Source organism: Parasteatoda tepidariorum, chromosome 1 (assembly GCF_043381705.1).
Source record: "Parasteatoda tepidariorum isolate YZ-2023 chromosome 1, CAS_Ptep_4.0, whole genome shotgun sequence".
Lineage (NCBI taxonomy): Eukaryota > Metazoa > Arthropoda > Arachnida > Araneae > Theridiidae > Parasteatoda > Parasteatoda tepidariorum.
This window is the reverse complement of record NC_092204.1, coordinates 106994809-107020026: the sequence shown is the minus strand read 5'-3', so window position 1 is coordinate 107020026 and position 25218 is coordinate 106994809. Positions and strand designations below refer to the sequence as shown.

The window sequence follows — 25218 nt, the reverse complement described above, 5'->3', positions numbered from 1 at the left end:
TACACTCCTCAAAAGTGAAATTGCAACACCAAGAAATAATGCACGTAGCGTCATGCAAATTTCAGGAGCGATAGTAGTGAGATGGATATGCAAATGATTAAATTTGCGCACGCATCTGATCACGTGGTACGCATATTCGGGCTATAAAGGCCAGCAACTTTCCCTTCTCATAAACGGCATCTGAGGTTTTGCGTAGCATTTGCGACTTTCGAAAAAGCGTAGAAAATGCCTCTGAGACGTCGGCGAGCTCAATACCATCAGTTAACGACCGGGGAACGTGACCGTATTATCGAACTCCATGAACTTGGTTTGTCGCTTCGCGCAATAGCAACTCGTGTTGGGCACAACGTGAGTACCATCCAACGTTGTGTCACACGATGGATGCAGGAAGGTCTACGTGCACGCCGAAGAGGAAGTGGTGCGCACAGGTGCACGTCACAGCGAATTGACCGGCGTATTCGCCAGTTGACTATTCGAGACCCTTTCTCCACGGCACGTCCCATCCGAAGCCGGTTGCCTTCAGGAGCAAGTGGATCTGTGTCCACCCAAACCAAACGCAACAAATTGCATGAAATACAGTTACGTGCACAGGTACCAGCAACGGGGGTACCGTTGACCGCTTTACACAGGGCTAGACGCCTGGCGTGGTATCATCGTCATCGTACCTGGACCATTCAATGGCATCGGTTATTGTTCACGAATGAATCTCGTTTCTGTCTGTGGAGAAATGAGGGCCGGCGGCGACCCGGAGAACGCAACGAACCAGCCCATTACGCCGACCGTCACAACGGTCCTACAGCAGGCATCATGGTTTGGGGTGGCATAATGTTTGACAGCAGAACGCCCCTGGTACACATTCACAGCAGTTTGACAGCGGGCCGCTACGTCACACTAGTTGTGTATCCCGTTGTTCTGCCCTTGTTGCAGGACGCACCCAACACAGTATTCCAACAAGACAATGCCAGGCCGCATGTCGCACGGCGAATTCTTAATAGCCTGACTGGATTTGACATCCTTCCCTGGCCGGCAGCCTCTCCAGATCTGAATCCCATAGAACACCTATGGGATCTCATTGGACGTGGCATGAACTGAGGACCAATGGCGCAAACCATCGATAATCTGCATACAGCAGTGGATGTGGCTTGGCAAAGGTTACCTCAGGCAACCATCAATGGAGTCATTGATAGCATGCCTCGCCGGATTGAGGCCTGTATAGCTGCCCGAGGTGGCCACATTAGATATTGAATAAATTGCTTTATAATGATTTTATTAGTCTGTTTTTTTAATCATTTGCATATCCACCTCACTACTATCGCTCCTGAAATTTGCATGACGCTACGTGCATTATTTCTTGGTGTTGCAATTTCACTTTTGAGGAGTGTATATAAGAGTTTTATTTCAATGCTTAAATTATTTTTAATATGTCATATCTAAGAAAATTGTATTATGTAAAATTTGGAGCTCAACAGCTAACTGAAAAAGTAATTGCATTTTTGGCATAACAAGAAATAAAAAATCTTTTATCATTATGCTTGCAGCAGAACTGTAATTTTGTAATACAGCTTGCACAATTTTACACACTTGTTTCATTTACTATTTGTATTCAATAAATGAAACACAACACAACTTACTTTCATGTGAGGAACTGTATTTAAATGAACTTGAGCTTGTTTAAGCACTAAATCAGGAATTAAAGAGCCAATCTCACTGCACAATTTTTTAAAAAGAGATAATGACTTTTTCATTGGATCAGTTTTTTCTAAAAGATAAAATAATGTTAATGAATAATAATTGGGAATTATAAAAGTCACAATTTTAAATAATAAAGTAAATATATACACATATGCCTTTCATTTGAAATAGAATTAATTTGTTTTCTATACATTTTTGAGTAAGTTGCTTTAAATTATTAAACTATGACCAAATTTCACTTGAAAAGGCAAATCATGATTTTAAATGTGAAAACGGTATTTATTTTATCATTTTACTTTTAAGAAATTAACATACCACCTGCACTCAAACGAAATTTTCATAACACTCTGAATCTATTCAAAAGAAATTTTCAAAATCCTATGCCATATCTGTTAAAATAGAGCCGAGAGGGGAAAACTGTTTACATGTTCAGAATCAACACACTTAATAATAAATGTTAATAGTATTATTAAGAAGAATAAAAACTTTGTGATGAGGAAAGTAAAACACAAAAAACAATAAAAAAACTCACAAATATATCATAATAAAATAGTTAAAATAATAATGAAATAAACCAACTGGAGACAGAAACTTGTACATATATTATAATAGGCAGTTATAATAATAATTAAATAAACCAACTGGAGACAACTTGTTGGCACAGCTTTCGTATTAAATAGGCTGACATGCTGAAAGAGGGAAAAAGAAGAAAAAGCATACAAGCTTAGATGGTACACTAGAGCATCATCTTTAGTGCAAAATAAAATTCCAGTGTATTTTATCAGTACCTAACTTAATAACATTATTCTATACAAAACAAAATTATCATATTTAGCACAAGATGATACTCTAGTGTTACATCAAAACTGGTAAGCTATTTCAACAACAGTTTTAATATGTTTGTAAATTTTAATGTTAGTTTCTTTTACAAGTTCAAATAAGATTACAAATTCTAGAAAGCAGCACTAACCATTTTTTGTAAAATCACATTATTTTTGTAAAAATCACATTATTTTTTTTTAAAACTAAATTTTAAATTTAGCAAAGTAAACTAAATTTGGCAAAGTTGATCTAACATATAAGAACTGTTTGCACACTTGAATAATTGCATCAAGCATATTTAAACTCAGTTGAAAGACACAGTCATCAAATCGAGTGTTTGGTTTGTTTAATCTTTATGTAATATTTTCTCAGGTAGTACTCAAACAATTTTCATCTTAGAATCTCACCATTTCAATGATCATGTAAGCATTACAAAGCAGCACACACACTCTGTTTTTAATAGTGAATAAAATGATAAAAATATAGTGATGCTTTGTTTTTGAATATTCCACTATAACACACTTAATAAAATCATAAGAAACAATAATATTTAGATATGGAATATAAATTTTTAAAACATATTTATAAAAAATAATTATAGTAATCTGCTAGAAATCGCTTTCACTATACATTTTTTTCGAATAAAAATTAAATTAATAAAAGTTTGTTTATATTGTTTGTTTATTTTATTCATCTTAAAAACTGCTGATTGGAATAGACATGTAAGTATACTAAAAATAAGTGTGTAACTTACAAATCTATTTTTAAAGGGAAACTAGACTTAAATCATAAAGCCTAATGTTATTTACAGATACATACCATGGTTTTTTTAAAATTACAACTGGCAGATAAGCCTAGTATTATTTAACGAAGTTATGATAAGTCTAATACAGATTTATTTGTGTTTTTTAAAATTTCTAACATTCATCCTGAAAAATATCCAAATGAGAGTTGGATATTAATTGAAAAAAATAATCGCTTCAATTAATAGCAAGAACTATAGCCACTATTGAGATTCCGAACTCACCATGCTTAGCATTATTAGAAAAACACATGATAGTTCTGACAATAATTAAATATAAATATAAAGATATATAAATATAAAATGGCTTATATGAATATAAGATGCAAAAAATTTAAATACTTTAAAAGCCTGAGAATTGCAAATGTAAGAAATAAAAATAAGCATTTTTAAACAGCCTTAAAAACAGTTTTTAAGAATCAAGAAGGTGTTAACATGTAACAGCAACATGGTGCCTAACTAAAGTTCTGTATAAGATTAGAGTGGACTAAAATAATTTCACAAGTGCTCAAAATATATTTTCCCTAATTCCTTTTAACACATTGATGCATGTAAAAAGTTGTATTTTTACCTGCAGTCTTTTCCACATTGCAAAACCGGTTTTTCCATGTTATTAGATAGGGAGATAGTGTATTGGGGAGAATTGCTCAACCACTCGTGGGTTAAGATTTAAAAATGTTGTTTAAAATTTTAGAAGTGCTTCTCATGTAGGAACCTTGGAAATTAAAGATTTTCCGGTTTTTTCTCTTTCAGATGCGAAACATTTTCTTGACTTTTACAGGGGTCTGAAATAATTCCTTGATTTAGATTGCTAGACACCTGTAGCGAATCTGAACAAATGTAAAGCAGGTGATAAGAATAGTAGGAACGCTGGCTAGCGAAAATTCAGTGTAGTAAATAATTAACACTATTACAAGCAACAAGGAAGATTTGAAAAAGAATTTTTTGGCTCTTGAAGAACAAGCAAAAAGAAAAAAGAGGGGGGAGGATTTATATTTTAATGCTGCAAATACAAATATATGTCACCTACTTATAGAGAGATTAGAAGTTATAAGTTTGAAAAAACTTACAGCCTTTACCTACTTCGGATAAGAAATTAACATTAATAATAATATCACATCAGAGGTGTGAAAAAGAATTATTACATTTAATAAATGTTTTTATGGCATAAGAAAATATTTAAGATTATATCAAATTAGTAGGAAACTAAGTTCATGCTTTAAAAATGCCTAATTTAATCTATCCAAACTTATGCTTCGGAAACATGAACACTGAGTTAGAAAGATCAGGAAATACTGGTGACTTTAGAAAGGAAAATCTGTGAAATAACCTAAAAAGAATACAAAACGATGGAATGTAGTATAGAAGAACCAATTAACAACTTTATAAGAGCCATAAAAAAAAACAAATATTGCGAAACTTATTAAAATACAAAGTTTAAAGTGGGCATGACATCATATCTCCTCAGATTGGAAGAAAACTGAAAAGTCAAAAAAGTAATCTTAAGGTGTAAAAAGAAGACCAATGCTACAATATATTGATTGCCTTGCAAGAGATCTTAAAATTAAGAACTAGAAAATAAGAGCATCAGAAAGGTCAAATTGGAAATCTGTTCTTGAGGTGTCCATGATTACCACACCTTAAGCAAAATTAAAATAAAACTGATTTCTTGAGACTGTTTATTTTATATAACACCTGATATTTACCTTCTTGCAATAGTGAAATCATTTGTTGCAGTTCTCTTTTAGCTGAGGAAGATAACAAAAGGTCATCATAAGCATGAAAAAGATTTAGAGAGGCATTGTCATCAGCTGAATAATACCCTAATTTGCGTCCAATTTCACGAATGTTTCTTATGTAGAGAAGTTGAAAGTTTTCCAACTGCATCAAAGCTTCCCCTACAGTTTGGGTGGCTTGTAAAGATTGTTGGAAAAGTGACCAATCATCTATCAGAGATTTTTCTGGTACATTCATATTGCTTTTAAAGAGACGTACAAGGCCCCTATAGCTTTTGGAGTACTCAGATAAAAATGCCTGAAATGCACAATATATTTCACTTTTACAGACTACTTTCAAAACAATGGCAAATATTAAAAACTGCAAACCGATTGCAAGCATTATACAAAAAAAAAAAAAATTTTTTTTTGTTGCTTAGTATTGTGAAACATAATACAAAAATAACTACAATAGATCATTATACGTGTTCAGGGCTCAACATTTTTTTAAAATGTTTCCTCAATCAGAAGATTAATCATTAACTATTAAAGATGTCCTTTCAATTATTGCTTTTCTTGTCAAAAACTAGTTTTAACTTGTTATTCCATGAGAAATAGTGTGCATTAAGGAGAAATTTCTATACACACCTGCCCAAATGTTAAACAATTGGTCGGTTAATTTAAATATTAAACCAATTCTTCATTTTAAAAAAAATACAATAAATTTAATAGACATACAAGAAATTACAAATATGCTTTAAGAAAATTAACTTTTGAAGAGGAAAATTCCATGATAGCAGAACAATTTTCAGAGCAAAGGAATTTTCTGTTTTGGTACTGCTGATAATGTTTGTGAATAACACTAAACCAGCTGCCTGATAGTAACTTTTCAATTCATGATGTGTTGCACATTATATCTATCTGAACAATGTTATCTTTTCCATGCATAACTTTTGATGTTATGAGCTGAAATGAATTATTGAATGATGTGGTTAGATCTTTTATTATTTTAGAAATATGTATTCATGAAGCAACAATTTTAATCAATTCTGATGTAATTCAGAGCAACACGTTTTGCCCATTTTTGTACAAAAGTTGCATAATTTAGGAAATCAGTAAAGCAATAATTTTTTCAAATAGCAAAAATAATTTGCAAATTAATTGGATTGAATGAAGAATTTAATGGAACAAGAACCAGAATCAGTTATATAAAACAGGAACAATATTAGGTATTCAAGGAAATAAAAGCACTATGCTACAAACTAAATATTAGGGGCAGAAACATCACCTGGTTAACAATGTGATACCTATGTTTACCTAAAAAAGGCAAACCACGTGAGAACAATTCATCAGAAATAAAAATGCAACTAAATTTATAAAATAATATACTTGTGAAAGAAAAGTTATTTTTTGGGACATATGTATTGCAATTTTGGGGAAAATGCTGATAAAATCAAAGTCCAACCAACCAACCAAAACCAAATCAATACTTACTTCTAAGGCTCGCAGTAAACTCACATAACTACTACCTTGGGTCAGTTGTTGACACCGATTCTCTGCCTATTAAATTTAAATACTCAATTCAGCAACATAATAACATTTTAAGACTACAATAACTTTTTTTTTAACTTTTAAAACTAAAGAAACTTACATCTTGCATTAAGCAATTTATTTTGCTAAGTGATTCACCAAGTAACCGAACATAGTCCCTCAAATCATCTGATTCCTTAAAAGTAAAGATATCATTACATATAAGTCAAATTTAATTTGTAAGATTTATTTATTAATGAGTTGGGTTTTTAAAGTACAATACAAAGAAAGATTATGTAGTTTGATAGTTACGACACTTAAATATCAATTTTAAAAATATTAAACTATGTTAATTTTACCATATTTAGTGTTTTTAGTGAGGAAATAAGTTGCTGTTCTTCTAAGTAATCATATTTCTCAATGTGTTGTCGATAAGGAGAATAAATAGTCTTCACAAGAAGTGTGACATGGGCATCACAAAGAAGTTCTAGAAATAAAAATAGTAGTTTGTTTAAAAAAAAAAATTTCACTTAATAGAAATTAAAAAGTTATTGATTCATATTTTATAATTATTTTCAATATCAAAATTAAACAAGCTCAACAGAACAATTATAAACATAATAACAATTATAAATATAAAAAACAATGACTTTTCCTTCTTTATCAAGTAATAATTTTAAAAAGGAAAAAAAATGTTAAACAAAATAAACTACTAAAATTTCATGCAATTAAATAAATTCACTGAATATTTTCAAAAGTATAAGTTCTTTTAGGAAAAATCTACACTCAATTACTGTCAGTAGTTTTGGGTTACAAAAATTTAGATACTACTGTACATTTATTAATTTGTATATTTTTTACAATTCAATTTCTTTTCTTATTTAATTCAGATTTTAGAATTTTTTTTCATATAGAGTGCATAAAAACAAAGATATATTTTCACAATTCTAAAAAAGCTGTTATTGCGTTATAATTTTTGTGTGAAAAAAAATTTAAAAAAATAAAGAAATAAATACTAAAATAATATTAGAACCATTTTCACACAGTAGAAAAAGAATATCTCAAATTTTTGCAGCAAAAAACTAGAAAAAACTTAAGGATTACAGTTTAATGAAAGATTGAACCTAGTTTTGTACATTGTAAGTTTTAAAAGCTTTTATTAAGTAGAATAAATATGATCATTAGTTTATTCATAGAAATTAAATAAAGATTTTTAAAAAAATCTTCGTTATTTAAATTCTAAAAGGAAAGAGGTAATACTTTTCTTTCCTTATGTTATGTTTATAAACTAATTTGGCTTCAAAACTTTTAAAGAACTTTTATGTACAAAAACATTTTTTTAAACAAATTTTGGTTACAAAATTAAATAATTTACATACACAATTATTTATTTATAGAATTAAAAACTAAAATAATTACATTAATCACACTGAGAAAATAATAACAAATAAAAACTTAAATATTTTCAAACAAAATTTAGTGAGAATTAAAATTTATTATTATTGCAACCAATATTTATTAACCGACGGTTCTGCACATATAAAGTCATATTTTAACATGCAGTTTTCTCTGCATATCAACAACAGTTTTTCTATGTTATGAGATAGGGAATCAGTATATTGGGGAAAACCTTCTCCAGTGGGTTAAAATACAAATTAATGTGTCAAAAAAGAAAAAATAATTATGAATAAGTTAAGTACTGATGCTGACATTCAAAATAAGTCAAAACTTTAAGATAAACCTAGAAGGAGACTATTTAAAAGAAATGCAGAAAACAGCACAGTCAATGAAAAAAAAGCACCTAAACTAGAGAAAAAATATGTTACATTCTTAATTATATCACTTTTATAATGATTTATACACTTTCCTTAAACTTACATTTATAACGGATAAAGATTAACAATAATATAACTTACTTGAATCATTCGCGTGAATGGAGATTTCTAAGCTTTTGACTAATCTATCAGTGATCTAAAAAAAAATGTTAGTTTATTTTAAAAAGAAGACTGAAAGAAAAATGAAATAATTATTTTCCCTTTTCAAGCTATTTTTACTTTTACAAATAACAGTACCAAGTTAAGATTGTTAAGCCACGCAATTTCAATTATTGGAAAAGTAAATTTAATATTTGACCCTAACTACATTTAAACAAAAGAATATATATGGAAAATTTATAAAGACAACATAAGTCCTTTGAGTTAATGATGTCTTTTTAGAACAGGTCCTAAAAAGAGATACTTGACACTCATCAGTTAATTTATTAAAAACCCATTATTTCGATCACAGAAAAATAATTTTTAAAAACCTTTAACACTGAAATTTTCTCATTTAATACATTTTTCATTTATAAAAAATAGTTTTTCAGATGATGATATCAAGAAAAGAAATCAAATATTTTTTTTGCAGGCAAATTCTCTCTATAGCTATAATAATCATTAAATTAATTATTAATGGAGTATGAAAACTAAAAAGAATATCACTAAATAAAGGATTTAGTTTCCATAATTATTACCTGTTTCAATTCAATCAAATACTGAAGTGGATTTGATTGTAGTTTCATACCAGCATCAATGCAAAATGACAGGGAAGGCTCCAAATTAGTTAGCACATCGACAAATAATTCAGACAATACCTCAACTGCTGGCATATCTGGCAATAGCTGTTGACAACATGTCATCTATATCGCAAAAGATAATATATAATTTACCTTTAAATGTATCAGACTAAAGTCAAAAGTTAAATTAATCACATAACATTTTGTTTATTAAAAGATTTAAATATGGATAACTATTTACATATTTAAGTCTTTTTTTATTATAAATTATCACAAAACACTATAATTCACTACATATTCTTTTATAGACTATGATAGCTTTTACTAAACTTTTGAATAAATTGTAATCTATTCTGAATAGTAATTATTTAAAAAAAATTAATTGAATTTAATAATATTTAAAAGTTATGAAACTTAAGTAAATCTACATTATATTATTTTATGATTAAGTCAGGAAAAAAGGCCTATTACTAGAAAAAATGTATTAAAAGCTAGAATTATGAAATGGCATAATAAACTTAATATTTATATAAATTAAAATAAAAGCAATTAATTAAAATATATACAGTTGAAGGTTATGCATATTCTAAACGCATCTTATGCATCTAAGGAAAAAAATTTAAAATTATTTTTGGTTCACAATGGTATTCTTTTCAAGGAAAATTTCAACTTAAGTGCAGCCTAAACTTTCACTTATAAATATAAATTATCTTTTTTATCAGAAATAATTTTTTTTATTCAATATTATTGTACGTATAGAGGTAGTTGGATTTTTCATTCAACAGAAAATATTTGTCAAATAAATGAAGGATTGATAGATGAAAATTGAACATTATAATCTATAAATAAAAGTAACATTAGAGAATAGTTTTTTTCCAATTCTAAAAGTAGTTATATATCTAAAAAGGAATTCAAAGCGAGGAATCATTACGAAGTTTTTGATACAAACATATATTTTGATTTGAATAAACCTTAGGTAAATATAACAATGATGTACTTTTACAATAAATAATTGTATTTAAAGTAATCTTTATTCAACCATCGTCGACCAATTTTCACAGTGAGATTTTTTCCGGTTTAGGAAGAAAAAAAATTATATTTTTCTTTTTCACTTTTTATTTACAGAAACGTAACATTTAAATTTTTTTTTACTGTAAGAATCCTATTAATTGTCCTTTAATTTTATAATTATTGATTTAGAAATGAATAGCCATACTAAGCAAATTAAATGAATAATATGCTAATTATAACAATTAATTGTAAAATGTTTAATAATTGCTAAGCATTTCTTTTTTAAAAATACTATTGTTTGTATTCAACTTGTTATCTTAAGTTTTCTACTCTAAAGATTTTTTTAAAGTTTATATTAATTTTCAAGTAAGCAACATTTATTTACTTTTTATTAAACAATTTTTTTTTAGATATATATATTTGAGAGAATATAATAGCATAATTAATATACTTTAACTTAAGTTATGTCATACATTAAATATCAATTACCCATTTTTAAAAATTTAAATAATTTTTCGAAACATTTCAAAAATATAAATAAAAACTAGATAAATCAAAACAAATATAAAAACTATCAAAAATGAGCTACGAATTTGTATAGTTGTTGTACAACTTATGCATTTAAAAGCATAACAGTTTAACTGATAAATTTTAAATACATGTATTTGAATGTCTGATTTTTCATGGAAAGCGTTCTTCTTTTTTTTTTGGAAACTTTAAACATAAAGTTTTACATAAAACATTAATAAACCAACAACTAGGAAAATTTTTTCTAACCAACCACATAAGTAAGTAATGTCAAGTAAATAAAGGCACCACACTAAAAGAAAATTTGCAAAATTTAAACGTGAAATGATCACCTGTGAATGCCAAGTAGACAATAATAGATCATGGAAATTATTTAACCAATCGATGATTGTCTCATCTGGATCAGAGTCCACAATTTGTTTCCATTGTTGCGTCAATTGATTCTGAAATTTGAAAATTCTCAACATAAAATAAATGTTGTCATTTGTTTATCTACACATTAACACAGTTAAACATTTTCAGAGTAAAGTATCTTTAATAAACTTTTTATTTGCAGAATGATTTATCTCAATTTTGATTCATCTGACATTAAAATATAGAAGGTCTGTATTAGTAATTATTGTTTAATATTGTATTAGTTTATAAATTAGATGGTACATAAACCTTACAAACAACATTTAAGGGGTTTTGCGACAAAAATGCTAACGATTATAATACTTTTTCATGCAATTTGCAGATGCATTGAGGGTAATTAAATTTAAAAGTTTTAAAATAATACAGACAATGTCTGACCTCTGTCCTTGCTTGACCCTGGTATTATAACCAACTTTTTGTAATATATATAATTTTCAGGTGAAAGCTTTTTACTAAACCTTTAAGAGCACAAAAGCGAATGTGAATAAAAATTATTAATAAATATTATTAATAATAAAAATTATTAATAAATGTGAATAAAAATTAAATCATAAAGAATATATATATTTAAGTTCAAAATGTAGAGAAAACAAGGAAAAAATTACGAAACAATGAAAAAAGGGGGGGGAAGAAAAATAATAAATAATAATAAAATAATATATATTATATTATATCAAGTGATAAACAGAAAAAATATTTCCACAGGAGTTTTTAACCTGTATTAGCTGACATCTAAAACTAATGGCAAGAACGACCTCATAATACAATAAGCTATTTTAAAACTAATATTTAGTAAATTTTAATTACAAAAATTTTCAATTTTAATTTGAGAAAAATAATTTTGTAAACAGTTAATTTAGCAGGAATGTTAAACATAAAATAAAAAAAACTACTTCACATGAATAAATATAACAGTAACTTAGAACAACAAAAATGAAGCAACAGATTTCCGTTTCACGATGCGTTTAACAAAAACAAAAAACTCCTTCAAAAAGAACTTTTTATTAGCTGAGAAGCATTGTTCTCCAAGTATACATGTTATAAACTCCTGTTTCATAACATACTTAAATAAAGCCATGCTTACTTTTTGATAATTATGATAATGTCTTTGAAGTGTGCTTAGTCTTTTGAGATCTTTAAATATCTTCATGTACATTAAACTGACATCAGTCACTTGATGAAAAAGACAAAATTTAAAACATAGTAAGTAATGCATTTATGCTTAAAAAATTTCGATTTTAAAAAGCTTAGATAAGAAACTATAAAACTAATATGTTTAAGAACATGAATTTTAAAGTTTTGAATTAAAAAATGAATATATTTTATAAATTTCTAAATTTTTGATTAAAAAAACTATAAAACTAATATGTTTAAGAACATGAATTTTAAAGTTTTGAATTAAGAAATGAATACATTTTATAAATTTCTAAATTTTTGACTAAAAAAAATTAAATATTTCTTAAAAAGGTAGCATTGAACAAAAAAAAACAAACAAAAAAATATACAGGATATCTTTTTATAGTTTAGAAATGCTAATTTCCAAAAAAAATGAATAAATGAAAATAAATACTATAAACTTGCATGCCAATAAAAATTTCAAATCTTGAAATAAAAACTTAAGTTTCCTTTCCAGAAGTTGATGTAACTTAAAAAATGAAAAATATATGAAACAGTCATAATTTAAATCAAGATACATTGCAAAACTTTGACAAAAAATAAAAGGGTAAAAAAATTTCTAATGAAAATTTAAAAATAAAGAAATTTGTTTAAATTAATGCACTTTGGCTTTAATAAATATGCACTGGATCATGTTTATAATAAGATTATAGGGATGGCTGCTATTTCATAAAATCAGGGTGATCATTATACCTTAATCAGAAAAATTTATGAGCAAAAATGAACTAGAAATGTAATACTTTATAATGAATCAGCTATAATACGCAATAATGGACTATACAATAGCTTCAACTTTAAAGCCACATACATTAAATAGAATTTTATTAAAATAGATACTGTTCTTATTTATTAAAAAACCAAAAAAAAATTTAACACACAAACTTAGAATAGTTAAACATTTTTTTGCAAATTTTCTACTTAAATTTTCAAAATTTGCCTAGCTTTGAGTAGAAGACCAGACTATATTTGTTTTCTTACACTTTTACAAAGGTTTAGAATTAGGTTTTAATCATTGAAAGCTTTCTAAAATACAACACTAAATTTTAGTATTGCAATTCAGAAAGCTTTCATTTTTAATGTTGCATGAAATGGACGTAACCATAAAAATGAAGAGCAGTTGTATGAGTCATTGCTTCTCTTCCTTTCTTCTCTACAAATGATTTGAGATAAAAGGTTTGTCCTTTCAAATATTAAGATACTTTTCCAGAAAATTTCAATAAAATATTACTCAAGGATTTTCAAAAAATTCGTTGTTAATTGCCTGAAATAACAATTTTAGGTAACCAAACGGCTTTTAAACATTAAACAACCATTTATCAAAAAAAAATTTTAACAGAAGATCATGCAAATTTAGGTCTTGCAATAAATAAGTTGGACTGTACTTATACATTTCTTATAAAATAAAATATAATATGTATTACCAATTGATTGACTGTTAAATGCTGCAATAAAATAAAATATTATAAGTATTACCAATTGATTGATTATTGAAAGCTGAAATAAAATAAAATATTATAAGTATTACCAATTGATTGACTATTAAATGCTGCAATAAGTCTTGGACTTATCATGGCTTCTAACCTATCTTTTAAGCTTTCAAGTCGTAGACAGCGTTCCCGATAGTCTGGAACATCAGCTAATATTTCCTATAATATAAAACAGAATTTAATAGCAATAACACAAAAAAGAACATAATAAACACTGCACAAAATGTAGTAAAATTAAACAAAACCATAATATATTGTTTCAACATTTATATTACAATATTTATTGTTGGGAGAAAAAATACATAACTACGCACTCAAATGAGAAAATTAATTATGACACTTATAATTTTCCTACTTTCCGCTTATTATTTAAGCATAGTAAAAAAGCAACTAAAAGCAGTAAAAAAAATCAGGATGTAGAGTGGATCCAAAAGTGACAATATACCTTTAATTTTTAACACAAAATAATATTGTTTTCATTGAGCTAGCATAAAGGAAAAAATAGTTATTGGTATAAAAAAAATGAATCTAAAATCATAAAAACTGAACAGGCCTTCCAAACCCAGATTATTTTTTCCTATATCTTTTCACTAAAACACGTCAAGTACCCTATTCCAAAGATTACCATTGTGACCCAATGGTAACAAACAGAGCTGAGTTGTACCAAACAGCTCTTCAAATTGTTTTTGCACAAAAAAAAGAGAAAGTTTTTTCGGCAAAGTTTCTGTGTAAGAATGGAGGAAATTTTTGAACACTGTTGACAAACCTTTTTTAATCTTTGCAAGTTGGATTTTCGAAAATTGTTACTTTCATGTTCATTATTTAAACTGGGATATTGTTTTGGTATGACTAAAAATTTAATTAAGTTTCAATTTTTTTTAAAAAAATAGACTCATAAATGAAATTTGATATTCAAAACAAAGCCATTTTAACACTCACACACATATATATATATGCTGAAATCAATATATTTTGTTGAGACTAAAATTATCTTGAATCATAAATTAAGTTACTTACAAGTTACAGAAATTAAACTTTAATATTATTTTAAAAAAAAGTTTAAGCATAAGGTTTTTAAGATAAGTAACAATTTTTAGCTGTTAAGGTGAAGAACAATAAAAGTTTCAGATTAATATTTGCTTCGAAAATAGTAGTATGCATCAGGAGTGCTATTGAAAGAACATTAATTTCACTCTACACAAATTTGCTATGATTTAAACTACAAGAGTGTATTGTACTGAATTAGAACTAACACTGCAAAATAATTAACTTGACAAAATAGTGAAACAAACAAAGAATAAAAAATACTAATTTATTGATAAATAACTTGTTGTTTACTCTGTCTCAACTCATTTATCTTAAAAAGTGTTACTTACCAATCTGTTTTGCTAAGATTTAAACTACAAGAGTGTATTCTACTAAATTAGAACTTAACAATATCACAGCAAAATAATTAACTTGACAAAATAGTGAAACAAAGAATAAAAAATACTAATTTTGTTAATAATTAATTCATCATTTACTCATTTATCAATAAATTTATCTTCAAAAGTGTTACTTACCAAACTGTTCTGCATGCCTATTAGTTTTGTTGCAATCTAAAATATAAAAGATTAAAGTTAAACAAATTGAATATACTATTGATAGTTTGATAATTGAATTAGAAAATTGTTATATACTTCATTAATATCTCCATTAGAAAATACAACTTCAACATCAGCTGATAAAGTAGTCCAATTATCAGCTTCCTACAAAGAACATAACTAATAGGATAAGAAAAAAAATGCAAAAAGTTAGAAAATAATTATACTTCATACAAGGTGGTCAAAATCCAATATTGATTTTCGTAGAAAAAGCAACTGGTCTTCTGACCAATAAACGCAAGATATAATGGCTCATAGAAAATATCAATAATCTGCTGTTTTAAAGTTTAGCACTCAAGTATGCTTATATAAATTTAAACTCACTTTTTTCCCCAATAAATAACTGATATAGCAAATTTTAATTTTTTAGCAAATCCAAAGCAGAATGGAGCAAACCATACATTTCAATCTGCTTCAGATTTTACATTATTGATATCTTAAATGAGTCCTCTTTGAGATGTTCTGTATAATTTCCATTAAGATAAATTTATAAATATTTACTTAAACGTATACATTTCAAAACAATACAGATATTTTATACTGAATAAGAAAATTAATGCAGCTAACTCACCCTGAGTGCTTTACTGGCCTCTTGCATACAAGACTTGATGTGATCAATTTTTAATAATATCTGCATTGACTGTGATGCATCATGCTCTACCTGAAATTACAGAAACATGTTTAAGAAGAAGGTACAATGCAATGAAGTTTTTTATTCTTTTTTGCAGCATTTAGCAACAACATTGATTGAATTATTTTTTTTTTTTTTTATCTAAAGTTTTTCTCTCCCTAGGATCATCTCAATATCAATTTTTAAAGTAGAAATTCTGATAAACTTTTTTTTTTATTCATGTTTCAAAATGGTGACCATTTTTTTTCTTCCTTGAAAATATGGCAAAACAAGGAAACTGAAAATTTTAGCTTTTAAGAAATACAATAGCTGGTAACAAAGTAAAGATAAAAAATGATTTTTCTTTCATTCTGTCCCTTTTCTCTATACTGAATTGTCAATTTTTATTTTTTGTAGCAATTACTCATTCTTCTATTCATTTTTAATATTAATTATGGACAATTATATAATTTTTCCCCTTTTTATTTTACTCTTTTTTTTATGAGCAGCAGCTATTCTAATAGACCTTTTTTATCTGTGTTTTCACTACAATACAGCATTTGTCCTGAAAATACATTATTATAGAAGATCTGCATGTATTAAATAAATAAAGCATATGGTAAAGAAAGAATTAATGATGAACGATTTTAAAGATAATATAATATTGAAATGAATTTGTATAAATATTACTATATATTTCAATAACACTAACCATAATAGTTAATTAAATTTATAAAATGTAATTAAACATAAACAAAACTTCTTTAAGTATATTTGGAAAAAAAATCAGTACCTTTCAAAATATTTTATTGCAGAGATTCCTCAATTCAACTTAATTACTTTGATTTGAAACATGTTTAGAGATGTTTTAAAAACAACGGAAGTGTTTAAAAAACAATTGTTTGAAAAAGAAGTTTATGCTAAGCATAATAAAGAAAAATTTATAAAACAGTTGAACTTTCAAATGTTAATGTTGAAATAAAGTACTGTCTTTCTCATACATTAAAAAAGAAAAATTATAAGCATTCTATGTTATTACTGAAAAGTAAAGCTAAATGTTTGATATCAGAGAAAATGTGAGTTCCTTTTTTTCCTATTGGAGGGGTGCAAATGCAGCAAGATAATATGATCTCAAAATTATAGTTTATCAATCTATAGTTAATGCAATAGAATTTATTAAAAATTTCTTTTTTCAAAATCATAATAAAATAAAAACAACTGATTAATGTAGTTAAAAGAATATGGTTAAAAATTAAACATTTGTAATTATGAGAAAGCTAAAAATTCAAAAAAAAAAAATTTTTTTCTTAGGTTTTTTCATCACTAGCTATTTAATTACTTTTTTTATCAGTGTTATTTGGCTTGGACCTTTCATTTATTTTGCTATTATCTTTATAAACAACTAGGAGGCTTCGCCCCCTGCTCGCTGGCGCTCGCCAACTTCAGATCTGAAATGAACTGCTTTTGCAGTTCATTTCAGATTGCTTCGCAATCCAATGCTCGCTAATTGAATACGTTCTTAACGTCTAGCTTTTCTATACTTTTTTGAATGCTGAAGTTCCGAAAACTTTTCACTGTAGAAAATTCTAAACCTGTACATTTCAATATTAATTTGAAATTGCAAACAGTTCACATATTTTTCTTAATCACACTATTCTAAATTTCAGTTGTTGAGAAAAGTAACTGTTGTAAGTTTTGTTTTAAAGTCTTTCCCACCAGAGGGCTAAAGCCATGTGTTGTAAAACAATATGAAATAGTAGTCTGCCACTGAACGCCGGATGTAAAGCATCGGCTTTGATGAAGATAATTTTGTATTTTTAATTCTCTGAAGGGCGCCACCTTAATAATATGGAATTTGTAAAATAAATGTATATATTTTTGATTGTTGATGAAGCCCATCATTTTGTGTTTTCATCAGTGTTCAGAAGCAGAACAACTATAAGTTTTTTATTTTATCACAAAAATATAAAATGTATAAAAAACAAAGAAAAGAGTAAGAAAATGAGTATAGTCATAGAAAAAGTTAAAATTATAATATAGTATTTGTCAGTTAAAATAAAACTTTTTGTTTAAGTCATTGCTAACAATTCAAATTTCTCCGAGGCAATTCTAAAGTATAAATTAAGGTAGTATTGTTAAGTTGAAACACAATATTTTTAGTTTTGATGTCAACAATACAATTCAATTTTTCACAAAAACGATTGTTTCCATTGTTAAATTCAATGTCAACAATTCAAATTTTTCTGAGGCAACTCTTAACCTCTAAATATTATTTTTTTTATGTACACATTTCTAAATGTCAGTATTCAACCACAAAACAACTTAAAGTCCTCAAATTTAGCATGAAGTTGTAAAATGTAATGAAAGAGGGTCATAGCAATAATGAAAGTAGAAGTAAAGTTAGTACTGTAAAATTAAAACAATATTTTTAATCAATGAGCCAAGTTCTTCAAGAAGCAGTTGTAGAAGTAGGTTGTTTATTTAAAACTTTTTATAGAATTTCTTTAAAAACACAATTGTTAATTTGGGCATTTGGCGATACAACACTTATAGAATTGAAGGATTTGTTACGGCAAACACTCAGGTATCATAATTTTGATCTAGTTGCGCTTCTATGTCATTTTGATTTATGTTGCTAAGTTAACTTTCAAAAAATTCTATGGCTGGCAACAGCATTTTTATTTTTTAAGTTGTTCATTTTTATTTCTTTTAGAGATCGTTCTTTTTTTAGCGAAATGCTTTTTTAACTAACAGAATTCTATGCCGACTGTTTTCTCTATAAATGAAGAAAATAAAGTAAATATTTAAGCTTTGTGAAAAGAATCTTATTTAGTTGTACAAAGTATTTCAGCCAAAATTTGGGAGCCACGTAAGAGAATTATATATATTAGATCAGAAACACATCATTAAAAGGCAGAATGCATTGGGTTTTTCAAAACGTAAACAAAACAAAGCAAACGTTGCCACCGGCAGAAAAGAAATACAGCCAAAATTTGGGAGCCACGTAAGAGAATTATATATATTAGATGATTATTTAGTGTTTCTTTAATCTTCATTACTCTTTTATAACTGACAACTCTGATAAACTTTTACACACATTTTTACAATGTTGCCTTGCATTTTTCAAAAAATATGGTACAGTTTTGCTCACATGACACAACTATCCAAATTTTCTATCTAACTAAAGTGCATTGATTTTAATGCATTCTAATAGGCAAACCTATACTGTTTCATGAATTTTTTGGTCTTTGCTAATTGAAAAAAATTCTTTATACCTTCATTACGTCTCCTTTAGCATTATTCATTTGCTCCTTTAGTTGTTTTGCATCATTTCGCATGATTTCTATTTCTCTGGTAATTCTAAAAATGTATACATAAATAAATTAGAAATTCCTAAGTAAAATCTAGTGCACAGTTAAAGCAAAATTAAGATAAATTTATATCAGGGCTGGAAAAAGCAGTGTTTCTAAGAAAAATGCTGAATGGTTAATTCTAGTTCTGTTATTCAAAATAAAAGATGAAGTATGTACCCACATTCATTATTTAATAAAAGTACAAAAGAATTTTCCCATTTTATCATTCAGTCAGCTGGCTGTGCAGCAAGCTCAGCAGCTATTGAATGTAGGTTTTCTATATGTTGACTTGTTTGGTTGAAACTGTTAAATATTTTGGGTCCCGAAAAAGCTTGTTGAAGATTAAAGACATTTAATGAGTGAAGCAGAATTAGAAGAGTCTATTACAGAACTTTGAACTAAATGTGGCTTTCATTTTATTTTTACTTTGTCAAAATATCATTAATTAATGTAAATTACAGAATTTTCTTATAAAATTAATATTATGCTATATCATTCAGAATAAAATATTTTAGTAAGCTACAAAAAGTGTTCCATTTCTGCTATGTTAAAATATTTTTGACTCTTTACAATTTCCATAAAATAAAAATTTAAAAAATGTATAAGCAATGTCTTGCTCTACTTTTTAGCATGTAATCAAGATTATTTGCTTAATGATAAAACAGTTTGAGAAAAATATTTAAAAATGTCTGATAATAATAACTGTAGTAATAACTGGAAGAAAAAAAAGGTTGGCAAACCGATTCCTTCTTTGTCATTTCTTAAAAAAACCCACCAAAATATGGGTTTTATTAGTTTTTTTTTTGGGGGGGGAGAGCAATTGGGTGGGTTGACTGTCCTAACCTCAAAAACAAAATTATTTGCTTAAAACATTAATTATTTTTAATCAAAATATTACTTCCACAATGAAAAACTACTTTTTAAATTTATACGATTGTTTATTGGTAAGTTTGATCTCTTAATTATCTAATAGAGTAAAGAATAAAGAAGATATATAAATACTTAACACATGGTTTCATGAACATAAATAAAATGAAAGTGAATTTATTTATTTAAACATGAATTCAAGCCTAAGGGTAATGCTAACTTTTATAATAGTGGGACCATCATAAGTACCACCACAGATTTTGGAAGCCTTTTCTTTAAAAAATAAAAAATATTTACCTAGGTATATTTTGATTAACTTGTTCAGCAGTTTTTTCAAGGGAAATGTTGACCTCCTAAAAATAAAAATTACTAATTTACAGTCATTTTTTTTTTAAAAAAAAAGAAGAAAAAAAAGAAAGATGAAAATCTTTATTCAAAACTTGGATTATTTCAATACTGTTTAACATTCTTAAACACAAGATTAAGGATTATTTGAGTAATAGAGAAATATTCTTTTAAAATTGAGAGTACTTTTATAAGAGCTATTAAATTTATAATTTTGGTCACAAACAGCAATGCCAAAAACTACATATTAATTTCGTGAAAGCAACATTACGTTAAGAAAAATTTAACAGAATATCAGCAATTTAATAGAAAAATATATTGGTCATTAATTAAAACAATAATTATCTAATTGATATTTCTCAGCTCTGTAATAGTAACATTTATTTTTTTAAAAAATTTATTATTTAAAGACTAAAGAAAATAAATTAGTATTTCTTACAGCAAGCTCTTTAACATCAAGCAAATTGAAGGTTTTAAAAATAACCAATGAATTCTAATTATTAGATAAAATTCTGACATATTAAGGCTGTTACAGAAACTACTATAAAGAAATACATATGGAATTTTAAAAAAGAGCGAAATTATTACTTTACTTACTTGTATAAAAGATTGTAATTTGGCAACAATTGTTGTAGCAAATTCCTAAAATAATACAATGACAAAACATTTTCAACACCACAGATAATAAATAAATTAATCAAGAAATTTCATTACATATATAATAAACACAATCAAATTTTGATATTTTATTAATAATTCTACAGAATATAGAATTCATATGTAGGAGAGAGCACTTTTTTACATTTTATTTTATTTAACTTATCACTTTATTCAACACAAACATATGAATTAAGTTACAATAGATTCCTTAATTTCATGTTTTTTTAAAATTAAAGCATTTCTCACTATATGATTAATCTTGAAAAAATATCACAATTGTTCATTTTTTTTAACAACATACGCACAAATAAACCTCTTTTTAAAGCATATAAAATAAATTTTATGACTAATAAATAGAAGTTGATTGAGTAAAAATTATATTACATAAAAAAAAAAATAATGAGTATAACAAAACTTGCAGTTATTTGACAAACACAGATTTTGTGCATTTTTATTATACAATAAGAAAACATTTAATTATAATATTAAATGTATTGTAGTAAAAAGTGATAGAAATAAGTTTACAAATAAACTAGCGTGTAGTATTAGCATACTATCAAATAATCAGTAGTATCAAATAATAACTATTAGTTCATTGAATGACTGCCAATTTTAGAAAATAATTAACGCTTTCTTTTAATGACTAACATCATCTATAAATAAAAACCATATACATAGACAAATGTTTATGTTGATAAAAACTTTGAATGTAAAAAAATACATAATTTAACAAAAATTACATAATAAGTAATCGTTTTTAATTCTATGAATGAAAGTTTGATAAGTCTCACAATTAAAATTTGAAAATATTAATGGGGAAAGCTACCTCTTTATTTTCTCTGGCTTCATGGCATTGAAAAGTTTTGTTAATCCATTCTTTTGGATCAAAATCATCTTTAGAAAAAGTTGAAAGATCCTGAAAATACAGTTTTAAAACATTTAACAATCTAAAAACATCTTATAAACAAAAATTAGTATTATAAATAAAAAAGAAACACTTTAAAATTATTTTAAACCCAAAGAACAAAACAAAGAAAAACAAATGCCCAGATTGTCTTCTTTTATTTATTTTAGGTTAAATAAATACTCTTTTGTTAATAAAAAATATTACTTTATGGAGATTAAAAATATTAATGAGGTGTAAATGTAACATTTCCGTATTTATATAAAATTTTTATAATTAAATAAGAATTAAATTTAAATTAAAAGAAAAAATTATATTAATTAGTAATAAAAAAGTTTTTATAAGTAGGCAAAGGATTAAATGGGTAGAAAACCTAAAGAGATTGGATAACACATGAGACACTAAAAGGATCTTCCAAGCCATCTGGTATCCGAAAAAAAAGGAAAACTTAGGTGGATTGACTGTCTGGNTCTTTTTTTTTTTCTTTCCTCCAAGCCCTGGGCATGTACCTAGGTTATAAAAAACCCTTAACCATATAGCCCAAGACTTGGTCACTAATCCAGCTCCACTCCGCCCATAAAACATGATATTTAAATTTTTTTATTTTTACTGAAAGTGTGGAATTTAAGAAGAAATAAGACAAAAATATATATATATACATGTGAGAGGGGAAATTATTAAAAAGAAATGAATGAAATAAATTAATAAGAAAGAAAGAGAAAAAAAAAAGTATAGCGTAAAAAAAAAACTAATCGAGATGAAAGTATTACTAGATATAGAGAAATCTTAATAAATAAATATATATATGTCTTTTTAGTAGGGATGTTTATAGACTTGATTGGATTGACGTAGCTCTTTTAGTTTGTGCAAGTAAGTTGGGCAGGAAGGTGAGGAGGCTCTGTGATTACAGTCCAGATTTAAATTAGAGTCTTGGTTGGATGAGTGACAGTTCATGCAGAATTCTTCTTTTTCTGTGCAATTTTCGATACTATGACCGTTGTATCCGCACTTCTCACAATAACAGTATGACTCAGTACATGTGTTTTGGTGATGACCTATTGTCTGGCATTTTCTGCACCTTAATAAAACCAGTCTTTTTTTAATTGTGCAACGTTGTAGACCAGCGTAGAAATAATTAAGATTCAAAAGCTTGATGGAGAGTTTTCTGTTGACTCTTATGATGATGTGTCTCTTAGAATTATCTCTTTTATGTGGGATTTCTTTGGTCAGTTTGATGATATCATAGGCAGGGTTGAAATTGCCATTGATTTTTATCAAGTTAATAATCTCAGTTTCTGTGAATGTGACAGGTGTGTTAAGAAGAATTAGAGAGAACAACTTTACGTCTTTGTCGTGATATTGGATGCCTGTCTTTTGTAAGGTTGAGAGGACCGTTTCTTTATGTTGATTGTTATGAAACTTTAGTTCTAGCATCTTGCTGTTTCTATAGACTTTTTTCACGGGCAGTTTAGGTTCTTCCTGAATCAGCCTTTCCACAATATCAGTTGTGGAGCAGTCTTCTTGTGGTTTTACTATTACTGGTTTTGGTGGTATTGTTACTGGTGGAACACCTACATTGATAGAGGTGGTATTTTCTAATTTTCCGAGTCTTGCGTTGATGGTTGTCTGGAGAAAAAACCTCAGAGCTATTGTGATAAAAACAAGATAACTTTAGCCCAAAACAGGACGGTATAGAAGGGAATTCTGATGTAGGCCAAGGCCCAACTGTGGCTGTTGTGCAAATGAAAAAGAAGAAAAGTTTAATTATTCTTAATATTATTAACTATACTATTACATATTATTCTTAATATGTAATGGTATGAAGAACATATATTCTGCAGACTAAATTTCAGTAATTAAAAAAACTTTCACTGAACAAAAACTAATTTCACAAAAATTTCTAAATTATTAATTTATCTTGAATCTTCAAATCTGTACATTGTTGGCAAGAATTTGTCTTTGAAGAATACTTAGGAGTTTTCCATGCAAAACTTTTAAAAAAAAGTCAAAAAAGGATTACCTGTATGTTTGAAAACAAACCTTATTAAAATAAAGAATTGTTGTTAATCTAATGTTACAAAATAAAGAACAAAGTTTATTGAAATTTAACGAATCCCTTAAAATAGCATGAAGCTTCAGGTAATAAGTATTTTTTCTCATAAAAAAATGCCAATGTTGAAGTAAGGTATAGAATGGATGAGTGTTAATCTTTGCATTAATTCACAATGATAGTGATAGTCTGTTTGAAATATATAAGGTAAAGTTTAATAATTTTTGCAGAAAATTATAGAATGGGGGGGGGATTATTATAACTAGGGCAAGTTAATTCACACAAATACACTTAGTTAGAGCCTATTTTACACAAGATAAAATTATGTAATTACTTCAAGTAAATAGTAATTAGTATGAAAATACTACATTTTAACATAATTGGTATACCGACACAATATTACAATATGCAGCAAAACAATACACATAAATATAACAATACACAAAATATTAGACTTAGTGATGCTTTAACATTTTGTTTTTCTACAAATACTTAATGATTCGAGCATGTAAATAGTGATTATTTGGAACAGAATATAGAGACGTTCGAAAAGAAATATTTGAAAATAAATTAAATGATCATGATGTTTCGGAGTAATAATGAAATTAATATATTCTAATATTACCATGGTGATTGAAGAAATGAACTCAGTAAAAATTGATCAGTTGTATAATTAGAATGAAAAATTAAATGATCAATAATCGAATTCAGTTTCTAAAGATGATTTGTTTACATTTCGTTTTGTTGATGTGTTTTATGAAAAGCGGTCAAAGTTACGACGGAAACAAATGGTAACGGTAAGAATGCGGGTAGGTTACCACTTGGATCAGTCTGCGTAGGGACCAAGAGTGTGAGGTATTGATCCTCGCTGAACTGTTCTACAGTAAAGTGCAGGTCGTCGGGCTACCGAAGCGGGGGTGCTATCCCCTCTGCAGAGGATCAAAATTGTGATGGCATGTCTTCGGATCATCCTCAGGAGTGTTTCCCAGACCGTCGCCAATAGCCCATCGTGCAGCTCTAGTGCGACGTAAATTAACAACAACAACAGCATGTAT

General features: G+C 27.2%; 1 protein-coding gene across 2 annotated transcripts in view; it reads right to left on the bottom strand.

Annotated features, from left to right (window-relative positions):
- The window catches only part of LOC107455786 (conserved oligomeric Golgi complex subunit 7), a 34348-nt gene extending 9154 nt beyond the window's left edge, over positions 1–25194 (bottom strand). The window contains exons 1-19 of one of the 2 annotated variants that reach the window (XM_016073489.4): positions 24789–24928; positions 22036–22125; positions 21147–21191; positions 20502–20557; positions 19260–19344; positions 15946–16035; positions 15411–15479; positions 15294–15329; positions 13770–13890; positions 13666–13686; positions 12153–12241; positions 10987–11097; positions 9074–9238; positions 8478–8532; positions 6921–7048; positions 6683–6757; positions 6526–6591; positions 5023–5350; positions 1632–1759 (exon numbers count right to left, since the gene is read on the bottom strand). In XM_016073489.4, coding sequence (XP_015928975.2) covers positions 1632–1759; positions 5023–5350; positions 6526–6591; positions 6683–6757; positions 6921–7048; positions 8478–8532; positions 9074–9238; positions 10987–11097; positions 12153–12241; positions 13666–13686; positions 13770–13890; positions 15294–15329; positions 15411–15479; positions 15946–16035; positions 19260–19344; positions 20502–20557; positions 21147–21191; positions 22036–22125; positions 24789–24791 — 1761 coding nt within the window. In that variant the 5' untranslated portion in view covers positions 24792–24928. Of the gene's footprint in view, positions 1–1631; positions 1760–5022; positions 5351–6525; positions 6592–6682; positions 6758–6920; positions 7049–8477; positions 8533–9073; positions 9239–10986; positions 11098–12152; positions 12242–13665; positions 13687–13769; positions 13891–15293; positions 15330–15410; positions 15480–15945; positions 16036–19259; positions 19345–20501; positions 20558–21146; positions 21192–22035; positions 22126–24788 lie in introns of both variants that reach the window. The other variant, XM_016073490.4, reaches the window with a different exon arrangement.
- Positions 25195–25218: the final 24 nt, after the last annotated feature.